Source organism: Ciconia boyciana, chromosome 14 (genome assembly GCF_034638445.1).
Source record: "Ciconia boyciana chromosome 14, ASM3463844v1, whole genome shotgun sequence".
Classification (NCBI taxonomy): Eukaryota; Metazoa; Chordata; class Aves; order Ciconiiformes; family Ciconiidae; genus Ciconia; species Ciconia boyciana.
The window spans coordinates 82,022-98,223 of NC_132947.1; the positions used below are offsets into that span (position 1 = coordinate 82,022).

Genomic DNA, 16,202 nt, shown 5'->3' on the forward strand with positions numbered 1-16,202 from the left:
ATTTAAAGAAAAAGTCACTGTAAATATTGCTCATTAAGTATTCCAAATTAAAAGCAATGTGATGCAAGAAGGAGTTATGCTATTCCTATAATTTTATCGTTATAACAGCAAGAAAAGCAACTAAATGCTGAAATTCTTACAAATTTAAATACATTAAGAAACTCTTAACAAGTGGCCAGACTGTTAGGGATAAATATTGTCCGAGCTTCAGATGTTAAGTTGCAAGGAAATGAGATCAGGATATAGGGACTTAGAGAGCGAAAAATGAATGAAAAAATGAATCCTCAAGCCCTGTTGGTCAGATAAAGGCTGGGGAGCAAAGGCGGCTATTCAAGCTCCACCCCCACAGGAAATTTTGCAAACAGGAAACTTTACACCTAGACTTTTAAAGAAGTGAAAGGCACCAGCCATTCCTTGAGTCAACAGAAGTAGAGGAGGCCATTCAGAGGAAAGCTCCAGAAGCTGCTTATACAGGACATATCGATCAGATATGGGCCAAGGTGAGCAAGGGGGAAGCCCCTTCTGTGGTGCTCTGTTTGTTATTTTCTTACATCCATACCTCTTATTCAGTTCTGTAATGGACACTGAAAGATCACTACTTCTCTAAGGAGTTTTGATCCAAGAAAAAAAAAGGAAGAGAAAATTCTTCCATCAAGAGTTAGGAGAAGGATTTTCACAGGAATTGCATTTTTTCACTTATTGTGCACATGGGAAAAGCAAGCTTATCAGAATGAGATTTGGGAGAACAGGTATATTATCTGATGCAAAAATGTTGTATTTTGCAAATAGGAAGGAAGGGAAAGCCTGCAGCTATTTGAAGTTGTCAGACAAAAGCAAGTGAGAGACTGACAAATCTGACATAAGAGAAAGAAGCAAAGCAGACCTTGAAGAAGGTATCATTGCAAAGACTGAGGGAGGCTGCAATGAGCAGAGAAGGTTGAACCCCGAAGTTAAGGCAGAGAGGATACAAAAATTTAGGGGATAGGGGGGGTGTTTGTTGCGGGGGGGGGGGTGCTTACATGCTAATATTTATGCATATGGAAATTACCAGTTTAATAGTTATTACAAAAGGTCCCATGTTGCTTTTCCAACCTTGCCAGATAACTCCTGCCTTTCTAAACACAAATCTCCCCCACCCCTCAGCTTGTTCTACAATAGATGTGCTTCATTGCTAAGTTTCTGAAGACTTTTTTTAAAGTAGTTTTTTTTAGGTTCCTGAAAAATCAAAGTATGTGCTGCTCATCTCGATACTGTAAAAAAACGTGTTCCCCCCCGCATTTGAACTGTGACTACATTGCTAACACTACTAATGTAGTTATTTCAAGGCTTGCCTAAACTTGGTAAACTTAAGATCATGCTGTAAAAAAGCCTTTGCACTAATAAATCTGGTTGAATACGGGATAATGATTTTTTACTCAATAATGGCACAGGGTAGCTGTGTTCCACTACTAAGGACCACACTCCTACTCTTTCCTATTCTCCCTCTGTGCGAGAGAGAGGGGGGTTGGAGAATAATAAAAATATTTTTAAAAAGCACACAGTGCCCTTAGGAAAAAAAAAATCTCTTTTTCTTCTGTACTTCTGCACTTCATTTCAACCATCAAGCTGTCTTCTACTGGAGGACCCTCCATAGGCTCTGATGATGTTAGAGCCAAACCAATCTCAGATGCTTATTCTTTGGCCTCTGATTGAAGCCATAGTTCACATGCAAGAGCTTTCTGCAACATATTATTTCACATACATTTTTTTAGTAGTGTTCTCTCTCCAATTCTGCCATCTCTCCCACTGCCAAATGACAGCCCAGTGTCCATCAACATATTCTTGTTAGGTGCTCCCAACAGATAGCAGCTGTCAGTTATACCAGAGGTACATGACACGTAAATGGGGCTAGAGATCGCATGTCATGGTTTAAAATGCAGAAGTGTTTCTCAGCTCAATCAGGTTTCTTTACTTCTTATTCAGAGGCAGCAAGGCTGTGCTTAACATATATAACACCATGTCTTGGAATGGATGACACCTTGAAAGAATTAGCTGAGTTCAGCCAGATTCTTTATCCAAGTAACTCACAAGTATTCAATTCTCTCAGCGTTCTCTCCTCTTAGATGCCTTTCTGATTTTCCTTTAGTACCGGATATACTACTCCTTCTATATTTAATTATGCAGATAATCTCTAACAGTCTAAGCAAGGTGGAGTCTCTCTCTCTCTCTCAAAAAAAAAAAAAAAAAAAAAGCTCCAAATATATTATTTGTGGTTTTGGTGGAAACCTCACGTGGGTACTAGATACCTGTAGAAAAGTAACATGCAATTCTTAAGAGCGTCTCTGTGCTTCTTCCTCCTTGTGAAGTGTGTCTGTGCTCCTTCCTCCTTGGATGTACCCTCAGGTTTTCTTGCTCTTCTCACTTTTTCGTAGCTGCAATGCAGCCAAGTACCAACTGGCACCTGAAAGAAAATGCAAGAGATCACCACACAAGTAAATTTTCCAGCAAAGAGTTGATTGTGAGGAGAGGACAGGCCTTCATTGTCACGTTCAATGGAACAGAACAGCCTGAGCAAAACTTTACATTCATCGCAGAAACAGGTATGGCTCCCAACTTCTTTCAGAGAAAGAGTAATGCTGCCTCGTGACATTCTTTTCGCCCGATATGCACTATAGGGCAGCAAGATAATACCTTGGAGCCAACATGCTGGTTCACATAACCAAGGAACTGTTTGAGGTGTTTGTTGTATTACTCCCATCTCAGCTAGCAGTGACATCTACTTCCAGTTTCCAACATATGGCACAAATTCATCTGAGGGGAGGGTTACATCCCTGCTGAGTTTGTTGATGGCTAAATCTCTATTTCAGTAAGCTGGGGAAAAAAATGTTTTTTATTTTCCTTAAAAGGTCCAAAACCCTCAAAGCTGGCTAAGACCCAGGCCACATTTGGTATCTCCAGCACAGTGAGCAAGGAGAGCTGGAGTGCAGTTCTACAGTCTACCAGTTCCAACTCTGTGAGCATCTCCATTTCCACCCCACCTAATGCTGTCATTGGACGTTACAAGCTGAGTGTTCAAAATACTTCAAGTGGCAGCTCCTCTCCAGCAAGCCTTGGCACTTTTGTTTTGCTCTTTAACCCTTGGTCTTCAGGTATGAACATGTCGAATTTCCCCTGAAAGAATTAAGTGGCTTGTAGCTTAATTAATATTTGCAGCTTCTCCATTTGATCTATACTTCTTTAATACGGGGGCTGAACATTCACCACATAACATACCAGTGAGAAAAGAAGAAGGTTTAACAGTTTCTTAGGACCTTCTGGTACATAAAATCAGCTCTGTATCATGTACTTACTGGAGAGCTCTTTGCTCTAAAACATTAAGTTCTGCTTGAGCAGATTATATTCTGCTTTTGCCAGAGCTTCCCTACTTCTGCATGAGTTTAGAAGGATGTGTCTGGTCTCTGTAGAACCAAGAAGAGTCATATCTACCAGCCGCCATCTTCTCCTAGATTTGACAGTGTCATACCTCTGTCTTCACTCAGACACCCCCTACCCCTTTCTCTAATTATAGGAAATCCTGAGTTTCACGATCTGTTTTTAGCAGCAAGAACAGCAAAGGGTGAACATCTCCAAGCATTTTTATTGATGGAGACCAAGGCTCCTGAGGTTTTGTTTTATTTTGCCTGCTGTGGTTGTACATACCTCTGGTTTGGCTTTTCAGGTGATGATGTGTTCATGCCTAACAAGGCTGAGTGTGAGGAATACGTGCTAGAAGAGTTTGGCATCATTTTTGCGGGCAATAAGAATCGCATCAGCAGCTTTGGATGGAACTTTGGCCAGGTAAATGCAGCACTGAAACACCAGACAGTGTTTCGTGCTCTGGTTTTCACATGAACTGGGTGACCAGGGCTTGTTTGCTTTTTCCAGTTCATTGCAGTCATACACCTCTGAAGAGGAGGAGTCTGGTATTGAAATCAGAACTTGTGCCAAGCCCTGTTATACTGATTAATATGAGGATTTGTAATTGACTAGTCAGTGATATGACCTAGGACTCTGAGGTGCAGCCAGCAGAAACCTTAGTATCTGCTGGGTAGTAAAGTACTGTAGCAATGCTGAGAGGCAAAGTCCTAGACTTAAGTCCACAGATTCCAAATTTTGAAAAGCTCTTTGAGTTCTAATCTTCACAGTTCGTTGAGGCCGCATTTTTATATCATAATTCCTGGCTGAGCTGCAGCACTTCATTCGGTGATTAGAAAAAACATTAAACACACATATAGCTCTACTTACCCTGATTTTTAGTAGAGTACTCTGTGTTTGCAAAACACTAACTTATTTCTATAACATAGTTTCAAGGAGATATTCTCAATATTTGCCTTTCGATGCTGGATCGAAGCTTAAACTATCGTCAAGATCCTGCCACAGATGTATCTCACCGAAATGACCCCAAATATCTGGGCCGCGTTCTCAGTGCAATGGTAAGCAACACGGGCAAAAAGTCCAAACTGTTCTTTTAAAGTAGTTAGTGAAAGTAAGTATGAAGACACTTCTCAGAAAATTTTAGGCCACTGTTTGTATGCACCAGAAATGTGGGCCAGAGAAACACCTAGGTAGTTGTCTGATCTGAGTCTGCTAGATTTATCTCATCTGTGGTATTTCTGATGCTTATCACTTTGATATCCGGTCATCAAACCAAAAGTATAAGACATGGGGTGGTACGTTGAGGGAGCAGTCCCTTGGAGGTCTTTAGTTCAACCTCCCGTTTGAAGTGGAACTACAGTGGTACTAGATCAGCTCAGCCATGGATTTGTCAGGCTGCCTTGAAAATCTCCAAGGAGGGAGGTTTCATGGCCTCTCTGGGTGACCGGTCCAGAGTTGCACTACCCTCTTAGTGAGGAATTTTTCTCTTATGTCAAATATGATTTTCCCAAGCTACAACTTTCTGCTGTTGCATCTTGTTATATAACCTAACAGAACAGAGAAAAGTTGGACTCTGACAATTTACTGTGTTCCATTCAAGTAGTTGTAAGCTGCTATTACATTCCCCTTATCGCCTTCTTAACCAGACTGAACTAGCCCAGTGCTCTCAACTTCCCCTTGTAGATTGTGTGCTCCAGGGACCCTGACCATCTTGGTAGCCCTCCATCCTGGGCCCTCTTCAGTGTCTCAACATCCCCTTGAACTGAGGGACCCGAAACTGGAGACAGGATTCCTGGCACAGCCTTGCCAGTTTCCCTCAATCTCCTGGTCACACTTTTCCCAATGTAGCCTAGCGTGGGCTTTCTCTTTATGATGAGAGAGCACTGTTGGCTCAACTTCATTCTGGCATTTGCTGTAACTCCCAGGCCCCTTTCAGATGGGCTGCCATTCTGCCAGCTGCTTCCCAGCCTGTACCAATGCATGGGGTTATTCTACCCCAAGTTCTGAAATCTACACCTTTTCTTCCTGAACTTCGTGAGGTTTCTATTGACACAGTACCCAAGATTTTCACGGTGACTGTGCCCCATTTGTTGTGTCAGCCACTTCCTCTAATTTAATGTAAATTTGCTGAGGGCTCAGTACATTGTGATCCAGGCACATTCTGAAAGCTTAGCTGCACGATATGCTTTGATGATGCCATTCAATCATACAGTGGTAAAGTTGCTACCTCATGTCAGGAATGTCCACTGAAAACTGGTGTTTGCCTTCTTGCCTGGTGCTACTGTACTTGGCAAGATTAAACACTCTCCGTTTCTTGAGAGGACACATATTTCATTTCCCTGAAAAGATAAGGCCTTCTTCCTGATGGCCAGCTCCATGAAGCAGTGACTTTTGTCCATTAAAATGTCATTCAAGGCTCTTCTCCTGCCCGCTCCCCTACCACTAGTACATCTGTTGCAAACTCTTAATTTATCTCATCATAAATTTAGTGAATATTTTTACAGGTCAACGCCAATGATGACCAAGGGGTGCTGCTAGGAAACTGGAGTGGAAATTATGCGGGTGGAAAAAGTCCAAGCAGCTGGACTGGAAGCAGTGAAATCCTGCAAAACTGGAAGAAATCGGGATTCAAGCCTGTTAGATATGGACAATGTTGGGTTTTTGCAGCGGTATTGACTACAGGTATGCTTTATGTCATGCACATAACTGACACTGTACAGATTCTGTTAAAAGAGGTGCTAATAATACTTCCTACATGAGAAGGTCTTTCAAGACATTAGTATGTTATATGCAACTTCATATTCCAGAAATACTGCTTTTTGACTATGGTTGTCTGTTCGCTCTTTAGTGCTTAGATGTCTGGGGATTCCCACTCGTACAATTACAAACTTCAGCTCTGCCCACGATGCAGATGGAAATCTGCGTGTGGATGAGTTTTATGATGCTTCTGGAAATCATTTGGACAGGACAGCTGACAGCATATGGTATGGCTCTACGATATTTAATAGTAGGACCTATCAATGCCTATAGAGTCTTCAGGTGCAGAGTAGATTCTAGTGACAAATGCTTTGTTACCGTCTTTAAAATTGCCTTAAAAACAACTACCCGCACACAGGAACAATAAAAAAATACTACAAAATAATGCTACAAAACTTGGTGTTTTCACTCTTTCTCAGTTAAACAGAGAACTGTGACATGAATTACAACAGCTAATTGAAGCCAGAGCAGGCAAAGTTACAGTTATGATGCCACAGATGACTGAAAACTTATGATATTACAGTGGAAATACCACACAGTGGGACTTGACTTAGTTTGGAACTAGTCTTCAAAAACAGTTCACGTTAAACTGTAAAAGTTCAACAGAACCAGCTTCCCTGCCTTTTTTTTGCAGTGACATCATTTGCAGTGAAAATAATTTATTTATTGCCACTATTAAGCATCAAATGCAATTCAAACAAGCTTGCATTCAACAAAGAACAGGTGCAGTCCCTCACTTTTTGCCTTGTTAGTAAACAAGGTTGTTTTGGACCCATTCTAAATATAAATGATAAATATAACTGTAGCATTGTGCTATAGAGAAAACAGCCGAAACTAAGGAAGTGCACGTGCTCAGAACTTTTGGAGAAAAACAGGCTCAAGACATTTTGTATAATTGTACAAATTTGCTTTCTGCCCTTGAACATTTCTGTCTGTTCCACAATGCAATTTTCAGCTCCTATCTAGTTAATATAGTCAGGATCAGAGTGGAAGTGGTCAGTCTCAGATAAGAACCTATGCAAATTAAGGCATTTAATACATTTAGGATGGCTGATTAATGGATGTGAACAGGAATTTAGAAACACATACCAGTAGCTTACTTTGTTCATTCTTGTACATAGGAATTTCCATGTCTGGAATGAAAGCTGGTTTTCCCGCAGTGACTTGGGCCCTTCATACAGTGGATGGCAAGTTCTGGATGCAACTCCTCAAGAAGAAAGTGGAGGTACACAGATTTTATTTCAGGAATACTGTTGAGAAATTTTGAAGTCAGTCACTTTGAGAGAAGGAAAAAAAAATGTAAAACAATTGTAAAAGTAATTTCTCATCCTGCTCAGAAATAGAGTGGCAGAAGAGAACACTTTATCAAATTAGAAAATTTTCTAACTGATTTTTCTAATCAGTACTTAATGGGGACTTATAAGAAAGATGGGGACAGACTTTTTATCGAGGCCTGTAGTGACAGGACAACGGGTAACAGTTTTAAACTGAAAGAGTGTGGATTTAGATTAGATATAAGGAAGAAATTTTTTATGATGAGGGTGGTGAGACACTGGAACATGTTGTCCAGAGAGGCTGCGGATGCCCCATCCCTGGAAACATTCAAGATCAGGTTGGACGGGACTTTGAGCAACCTGATCTAGCAAAAGATGGCAGGGGGATTGGACTAGATGATCTTTAAACTTTGCATTAGAAAAGCCTCAGATCATCACTGGATGCCAAGAAAGAAACTAGACTTCTAGGAGCAGCAATTTCCTTTCTTTCCAATGTAGGTATCCAGAGCTATTGAAAATCAAGGGATAATATAAAATAAATGAGATTTGTGTTCAGATTAAACACAAAATACATTGATGATTGGTCTGGTATGAGGGTCTATGTGGATGAAAGGGCTAGAACGGGACAACAGCACTGGTCAATTCAGGACTCATTGATAAGTATCTGTCTAGTAATCTGCTTACTGTCAAAGAGTTTATTAGGTCTAAATTATTTTTTCTTGATGCCATAGGAATTTATCAGTGTGGTCCTGCCTCACGGAACGCCATCAAAGAAGGAGATGTAGATCTGGACTACGACTGCCCATTTGTATTTGCAGAAGTGAATGCAGACTGTATGTACTGGAATTATGACCCTGCAACTGGAAAGAAAACATTGATATTCTCTAAGCCTACTGTAATTGGCCAGTTCATCAGCACAAAGGCAGTTGGTAGAGATGATCGTGTAGATGTCACCAATGATTATAAATATGAAGAAGGTAAATAAAAACACCGGTTTTTCTGGTTACATAGCTGGTTCATTCCCAAACGTATATAAACTTTAGGCTAGGAGTCTCTTAGTGGGAATTTTGGGCATCTGTAAGGTAGGAGCAAAATTTATACTCGTTTTACTCAGTTCTAACAGAAAAGGGAAGAAAAGGTAAAGAATAAAAAATACTGCCTCGCCCTTTCTGATATGGAGCTGCTTTGTGGGACCTAAATAAGGCAAGTCCAAATATCTCTGAGTAAAGCATTCACTGTTCCACCTGCCTATTGCTAATGTGTACTGACTGCCCCTGCTTTGTGAGAATTAGTCTGCAGCCCAGTTATCTGACAGCAGGATGAAAGGCCTATTACAGAAACCAAGCTAAATCAGCACTTAGGCTCAGGAAAAACAACTCTTTCAAACGGTCAAACAGCATGTAAACTTGTCAGACCTTTGGGTTTGATAGTGCGGAAAAAAACTACAATCATGAACTGAATTTGCAAGTGCAAAGAATGAACACTGCTATTGGAAATATGTATCAGAAGGGCGAAAAGCATGATAAAGCAGAGCCCAAATAACTAGCTTCCATTGTGTACTGGCTCTGGCTGGGATGGAGTTAACTTTCTTCATAGCTACCCCGCTAAAAGCATTGATAACACACCAATGTTTTGGCTGTTGCTGAACTGTACGTGCAGAGTGTCAAGGCTTTCTCTCTCCCTGCCCTTCCCTCCCTGCCACAGTGAGTAGGCTGTGGGTGGGCGAGAGGCTGGAAGGGGACCCAGCCAGGACAGCTGACCCAAACTGACCAAAGGTATATTCCATGCCATATGACTTAATGCTCAGCAATAAAAGCTCAACAAAAGGTGGAGGAAATGAGGGGCGCATTTGTGGTTATGGCATTTGTATTCCCAAGCAACCGTTATGTGTGTTGAGACCCACTTTCCAGGAAGTGGCTGGACATCTGCCTGCTGATGTGGAGTAGTGAATGTATTCCTCTTTTTGCTTTGCTTGTGTGCAGTTTTTGCTTTCCCTGTTAAACTGTCATTATCTTGATCCATGAGTCTTTTCGCCTTCCTTCTGTTTTCTCCCCATCCTGCAGGAATGGGGGGTGAGTGAGAGGCTGGGTGGATGTTTGGCTGCTAGCCAGAGTCAACCCACCACATGGTGCCGTCAGCCTCCCCTTATATTAGGGGCCTTTTCTGTATTAGCAAATAAGAATTTACATTTCTAAATACTACAACCATAAAAAGGGATAGAAATGGGAAGAGTGTGAAACTTTGGACTTAAGATTTTGTGGTACAAAAAAATGCTATTAGAGGGGCAGTGACATTACTGACTGCAGCACCAGAAAATTAGGTGTGGCTGTGGAAAACAGAGGCTCTGTTCATCTGTAAGTATAGACACTACGTTCTGCTAGCTTCTCTCTAGCAGTCATGTAAAATAAGAGATGCATGTTAACTGTTGAGGATAATTTTCATGGTTCTCTCTGACAGGCTCTACAAAAGAAAGAGATATTTTTAAAAAAGCCCGTAAGAAGCTGGGACTTGAGGATAAATTTGATCCTACAGCACCAACACCACAGGAAATCAGTCAAAAGCCTGACATCTCAGGGAAGTTCAAGGTGGCTGGTCATTTAGAAGTTGGCAAAGATCTCAGTCTAATTCTGGTTCTCGCAAACTTACAGTCTGATGCTAAGACTGTTGATGTAAATATGACTGCTTGGAGCACTGTGTACACTAGAAGACCAGTTCGTGAGATCTGGAAGGACTCCATATCTGTCACTCTGTCTCCTAAGGAAGGTAATTTTTCAAATAACTTTTAATCATAATGGTATAATTGTTTTATCAGTAAATGGGTATTAGAAGCTGGTCAACCTGGGGGAAAAAGCTCTAACGCTGCAATCTTAAATTTCTATGCAGAAAAGGCTGAAAAAAAATTACATTGCACTTATAAACATATTAAAAAGCCATGTTTCACACCATCATTTCCTTAAGTACTATTCACATTTTGGAAAATGTATCTCAGGTGTGAAAAAATGATGGTGAGTAAATATGAAGTTTCATTTAACAAAATTTGCATTAAAAAGATAAGGACAACATAAAAGCATACAAATCAACTCCAACTAAATGTGTTCTGGTCAATTACAAGGGGCCTTACTGACAGGTAACAGGACATGGCTAACAGCAGAAACAAGAAACCTGATCCATTAGCACATTAGAATGGAATTAAAGTGTGAGAAGCAGAAATAGCTGAAATAGCCCGCTAAGCTCCACAGAAGAGGAAGTTTGTATCGAAGAATTGTTGAGGAGTAAAGGACCTCAGATTTTTTAAAATTTTTTTTTCAGATGGAGTTTGATAACCTTATGGAAGAAATTCTCTACCTAAATATGAGCATTGTTGGAAAGATGAAATTAAGTTACCGTTCGGAGCTTGGGATAATAGATAGATCAGCATCTCTAAAGTGAACTGAAAGATCATTGATTCACAGCTGATACTATATTGTATTAATCTTAGGCTTTGAGTCACTAGTGAGAAGCAGACATAATATTTCATTTCTTTAATATGTAATTTGACTTCTGGAGTTGGGATCTATCAGCTTCCGTTAAAGCATTAGGAATTGGACCCTTGGTGAAGACAGAGTTTATATGCCTAATGGCATTATGGTCATGCAGGCACCTTGTGATGTCTTGTGCTCACACAGGCTGTGTTAAACCAGTGGCTGAATTTATAGTCAGCAGGGAGGTTTTTCCCCAGATCTGATGGCAGGGACCATTTAAAGAGATTTTTTGCCCTTTTCTGGAGGTATGCTGTGTTTGCTAAGATTTGTAGTTAACAAATCTGTTGCTACTGGAGGAATCTAGGAAATTCACATTGCCCCCATTTTCTTGCTTACTTTTGTGGGACTTTGTATTGGTGACTTGTCATCTTTTCTTGTGTTTTTCATCTGCTGTATACTGCTGGAAAGTACTTTGTGGCTCACAGTGTGTGCATGCAGCATAGCTATTCTACAGTTCTTCTGAACTTGATGTTTATTGTAAGAATGGCCAAAAATGTGGAATTGCCTGGATTCAGAGACAGAGGAGATCCCTTCCCATCCAGTATTGCTTGATTTGAATTACAGCATGGAAACTACTGTAAAAACACATGATAATAAAAAGCAGATAGGGCTAGGAAAGATAAAAGAAATGTAAAGATGTCATTCAGCTAGTCTCAGCATATCGTGGGCAAATAGGACTGATGAGGCCTATCAGAGCACGTCCCATAACAAATGGAGTGGCACTGGTAAGCTCCTTGAACTCCAGCTGTCTTATCTTTCAGAGCAATTGGGAGGAAAACAAGCCGGGCAATATGGTAGTAGGGAATGGAGGAGGGATAACATTGAAGAAATCACTCTCTCTATAGCAAACCGATAGATTTCCACGAATTGAGTTTGGCAGTGATGCCTGAAGACCTTCCTACTCTCAGACACAGCATAAAAGGAAAATATTAATATTAGGTATGAAACTCTGTGGGCTTATAAAAGTGTATGTCAATTCCTTTTTTTTTTTTCTTCCAGAGAAACAATTTCCCATTAAGATACCATATACTGAATATCAACAGCAGTTAACTACAGACAACACGATCCAGGTAACAGCTTTATGTCATGTAGAAAGTGGGATTCAAGTGCTAGTGCAAAGAGACATCACCCTGGACAATCCTGCCATCGACATACAGGTAAATTGCTGTCCCTTTGCTCTAACTGCAGTGGCAGAGAAAGGGGAAAATGAGCTCTTATAAGCACTTTCTTCCCCAAAAGAGATGTGCTGCTCACATTCTGCCATGGGCCATCATAGCGTCTGATAATATCTCCTCTTCTGATGCCTGAGAAGGCTTGGATAGAAAAGAATACTGAGAACCTGGCTTTTCAAGCATTTTCTTCGCACAGGTACTCGGTGAAGCAAAAGTGAATAAAGAAGTGGATGTGGAAGTGATATTTACCAATCCTATTGATGTGGAAGTGATGGACTGTGTGCTGCGGGTAGAAGGCAATGACCTGCTTAGAGAAATCCTTGAGATAGAGTAAGTATGAGAAATGCCTCCTTCCTGCTGTTAAAGATACATGAGCGAGAACATAGGCATGGATGACTTGGAACCGAACGGCGGGATGAGACAGCATTTTCTTCTTGCCATAACTTGGGAGACCGGTCAATGTAACGTATCGTAATGAAGCACGCAGCTTTGAACCAGCTCTTCATCTAAGCTAGGCTTTGGCTCCGTAGTTTGGGAGGTCAAAAAATTGCTGTCATAATTGGAAAGAACTTGTTTTCCTGCCTATCTAGCAGGACCCCACATTTGCAGCAAAAAATACGTGCTCACCTATGCACTAAATTTTGCTGAGGGTGGCTGTGCTGCTATAGGCCAGACAGGTTGAACCTTCTTGTTCTGATCATAGGGCCAACAATAGGATACATTACTGTTTCTGTCCATACTACACCCAAATTATAGCATATATTAACCAGGATGGGTTTTTTTCACTTTATTAAATGGACTGCAGGTGCCAGTCTGGGTGTTCAGCCTTCTAAACAATTTGCGTTTACATCAAACAGATGATAGATATACATGTAAAAAGCAGATGCACCAGTGTCCCAGCCTTGGGAACAAAAATGAACATAGAGTTTAGACACAGGTTGCGATCTCAAAGGGTGGTACCTCTGAAAAGTACAACCCCAAGTATCCTCCATGCATAGCTATTCCAGACACAATAAATCACAGCTGAGGAGGATAGCTTTTAAAGAACAGACTAAACCATGACCAGCAGCTACTCCTTAGATGATTGAATTTACTTTACTAAGGCCTAGAACTTCAACACAGCTGAAATCCGTGAGGCAGGCAGGAAGAGAATAGGAAAAATGGTGAATATTACAATAAAAGTTTGGGTTGGGTTGGGTTGGGTTGGCTTGGGTTTTTAACTAAAAAGTTTTTTCCAAAACAAGAACTGCAGGCACACTGATTTTCAAGCTCTGCTTTCAGAACTCTACAAAATAATTATATTAGGAGATTAATAAACAGAGCCAAGAAACTATTAGATGGTGTTGAGATGGTGAATCAGAAGACTGGAATAAAATAGGTTCCTTTTACTATAGATCCCAGGTTCCTATTTTTATGCTTTGATGATTTTGTGTCTTGCCTTGTTCTTTTTCCTTCAGTATTTCACAGCTGAAACAGAAAGGTTAAATTTTCAGACTGTCCCCCACTTTGTACATTGCACACAAATTTTGACATCTGCTAGCAAATGCAGTTATTTCTAAAAAATACCTGGGATATGGGAGTGTGCTCTTTAACTGAATACACACACATACAGACAAACACAAACAAACAAACATACACAGCAACGTAACATTGCCATTTGCGCTTGAGCAACTAGGAATGGTCTATCCCGTAATTTATAAATGCTCCCAAGGGCATTTAGCAACCTCATATTGTCTATCACATACAACTTTATCCTCAGGCAAGACAAGACAATATGACAGGGTAAGGCTGTTTGGGAAAACCATAAACATGAGTTTCCAAGAATTACAGAATATACTGGTTTAAAACATTTTCACTTCTGTTCAGAATTTCCTGCTGTGTAAACACTGAGGTTTTCTTGGTGCTATAATCTGTTCTAATTCAGGAGTTTGTATTAACATTTCTCATGGTCTCAGATTATTCTTTTTTAATAATTCAATTATGTGTTTTACACCGTCTGTTCTGCATGAAGTTTTATCTCCTATGATACTAGTATGTCCCCCTCGTGTTCTTATCTGAGTCACTGCATAATGTATTTGTAAGAGACCTTAATGCATGGGTTTGAGTATTTAAATACATATCAGACAGACAAGTCCTGTATGTCTTTTCGTGGCCATCCTACACTGAACTGATAGGAAGCGTTACTTAAGATGGGAGATGGTTAGTGAAGAAACTCAAGCATGACGCATAAGCCTGTTTTCAGCTTATATTTTTCCCTTTGTTTCCTATTTTTAGTGTACCACCACTGAAAGCCAGTGAGAAATCCAGTACAAAGTTTAAACTCATCCCTTTTGAGACGGGTCCCAAACATCTACTTGTTAATTTCTCCTGTGATAAATTTGCAGATATCAAGACCTTTAAGATGGTAAATGTGACTGACTAACGTGAAGATATATAATGAATGGTCTATGTGTGTATAAACTGAACAAAATGTCATAAGAAATCTTGCATAAGAAAACAATGAGAAAATTAGCAAAACAAAATCCTCGCTTCCTGTGATAAGGGCTTGCCAACATCATGTCATTAAAATTTTACATTGTAATTTTAAATAAACTGAGGAATACTGGATTCTTCATTTACTGTTGTGAGTGTCCATGTTATTAAAAAGTCCATGTTATTAAAAAGTCTCTTACGTTCTATTCAGAGACTGTTTGGCTTTTGCCTGGTTTTCTTTGGAAATCATTCTTTCTGGCTCCAGATATCTCTGCACAAATATTTGTAAACTCATTTTTACACATTCAAAGCCTTATACAGTGGACTTTCAAAGCGGTGTTTCTCCTTGCTGCAACTGTGATACTAGAAAGTAGCCAGGATGAGTTGCACAATTTATGTATGTCATTTAGCTTGGTCTTTTTTGCTGCAAAATCTGTCCTGACATTGTTCCTTTTTTGGTAAATCACAGTGACTAAATGATGCATAGGAAATGTTCAAAAGGAATTTGGGTGGTATCCAATTTGAGAGCCATTTGACAAACACATTGAGATAATTGCCCAGCTCAACATACATGATATTTTTGCATGCTGATATTTTGCACTTGCTGAAAGTCTTCTTTGGGGTAGAGGGGGTAATCTTAAATCTAAGGGTATTTTAACTTGAGAAGAGTTAGGAATTCTTCACTATAGATTGTGTGTCAGGAAGTCATCTTTCAGAGTTCAAGGTTAGTAAAGCTTACTTAAACCCTTCATGGGAGGATAGGTACGGGCCAAAAGCTGGGTTCCAGGAGCAAGTGAACTAGGTGTAGCCCAGTGAGTGACTTGGTTTATGGCCAATAATTGTACAACAGTAAGTCAATCTCTTGACTGAAAATTGTCTGTGGAGATAAAGTGAATGGAAAGTCGATCTACTGCTCTATTGCACTTTGGACTGCTGGGCCAGGAAGCCAGTAAAATCTTAACAAGTGCCTGGAGCCAGCTCTGTGCTCCCACTTCCACCACACAGCACAGGGTACCCGTGACTTGCCATAGGGACTCCTCACTGTTACACGAGCAGCCCAAGCTCAGATTGGCTATAAACTCCTTTTGTGCTTGTAGCCTGCAAAACTGCTTTAGGAGGGCACTTGCAGCCACCTAGTTTTCCACTGCCAGTCACATGATGTCAGTACGAGACCGTACTGGATATATAATGAGATGAGCTAGAGAGAGGGTGTACAAGTAGCCCACGGTGGTATCCTCTCTTTTTCTCCTGATGTTCCTCAAGGCTTGCCAGAACCAAGAGCTCTCATCATGTAGACCAAACAGTAGAAGTTCAAGCTCAAGCATAGCCTTGGATTTAAAATGTGGTTATACACTTAATGACTTCTTTTTACATGTCTTGTATGCGTGAAAACAACCAGACTATGCTAAAGTCAAGTGAATTGCACTAGCAGAAGTAAGAGAGGCTTGTAAATTGAACCGCTAGGGGAATTAAAAGGAAGGCAACACCCTTCCCCTGCAACACTTCACATGCACATGAAGTTAATATGTCTAATTAAATGTGTGCCTACTTCAATACAGACTCACAGAAGGGATTCTGCAACTTTTTTTGTGGAAGTTATACTGATCTCCTCT

At 40.4% G+C, this 16,202-nt stretch overlaps 1 protein-coding gene across 1 annotated transcript; it reads left to right on the forward strand.

The window, feature by feature from the left end:
- The first annotated feature begins 429 nt into the window (after positions 1-429).
- LOC140659505 (protein-glutamine gamma-glutamyltransferase E-like) lies at positions 430-14,664 on the forward strand. Its single transcript, XM_072879247.1, has 13 exons — positions 430-500; positions 2,412-2,579; positions 2,886-3,128; positions 3,698-3,816; positions 4,323-4,451; positions 5,898-6,075; positions 6,242-6,377; positions 7,272-7,375; positions 8,156-8,401; positions 9,882-10,187; positions 11,945-12,102; positions 12,314-12,447; positions 14,392-14,664. The coding sequence occupies exons 1-13, from the start codon at positions 491-493 to the stop codon at positions 14,537-14,539; spliced, it is 2,079 nt and encodes a 692-aa protein (XP_072735348.1). The 5' UTR covers positions 430-490; the 3' UTR covers positions 14,540-14,664.
- Positions 14,665-16,202: the final 1,538 nt, after the last annotated feature.

What these genes read in the sequence shown, in the direction of transcription:
- LOC140659505 (XM_072879247.1), top strand. An exon ending in TACATTCATCGCAGAAACAG is followed by an intron (nt 2,580 to 2,885) that starts GTATGGCTCCCA and finishes TTTCCTTAAAAG; the next exon opens with GTCCAAAACCCTCAAAGCTG. An exon ending in GCCGCGTTCTCAGTGCAATG is followed by an intron (nt 4,452 to 5,897) that starts GTAAGCAACACG and finishes ATATTTTTACAG; the next exon opens with GTCAACGCCAATGATGACCA.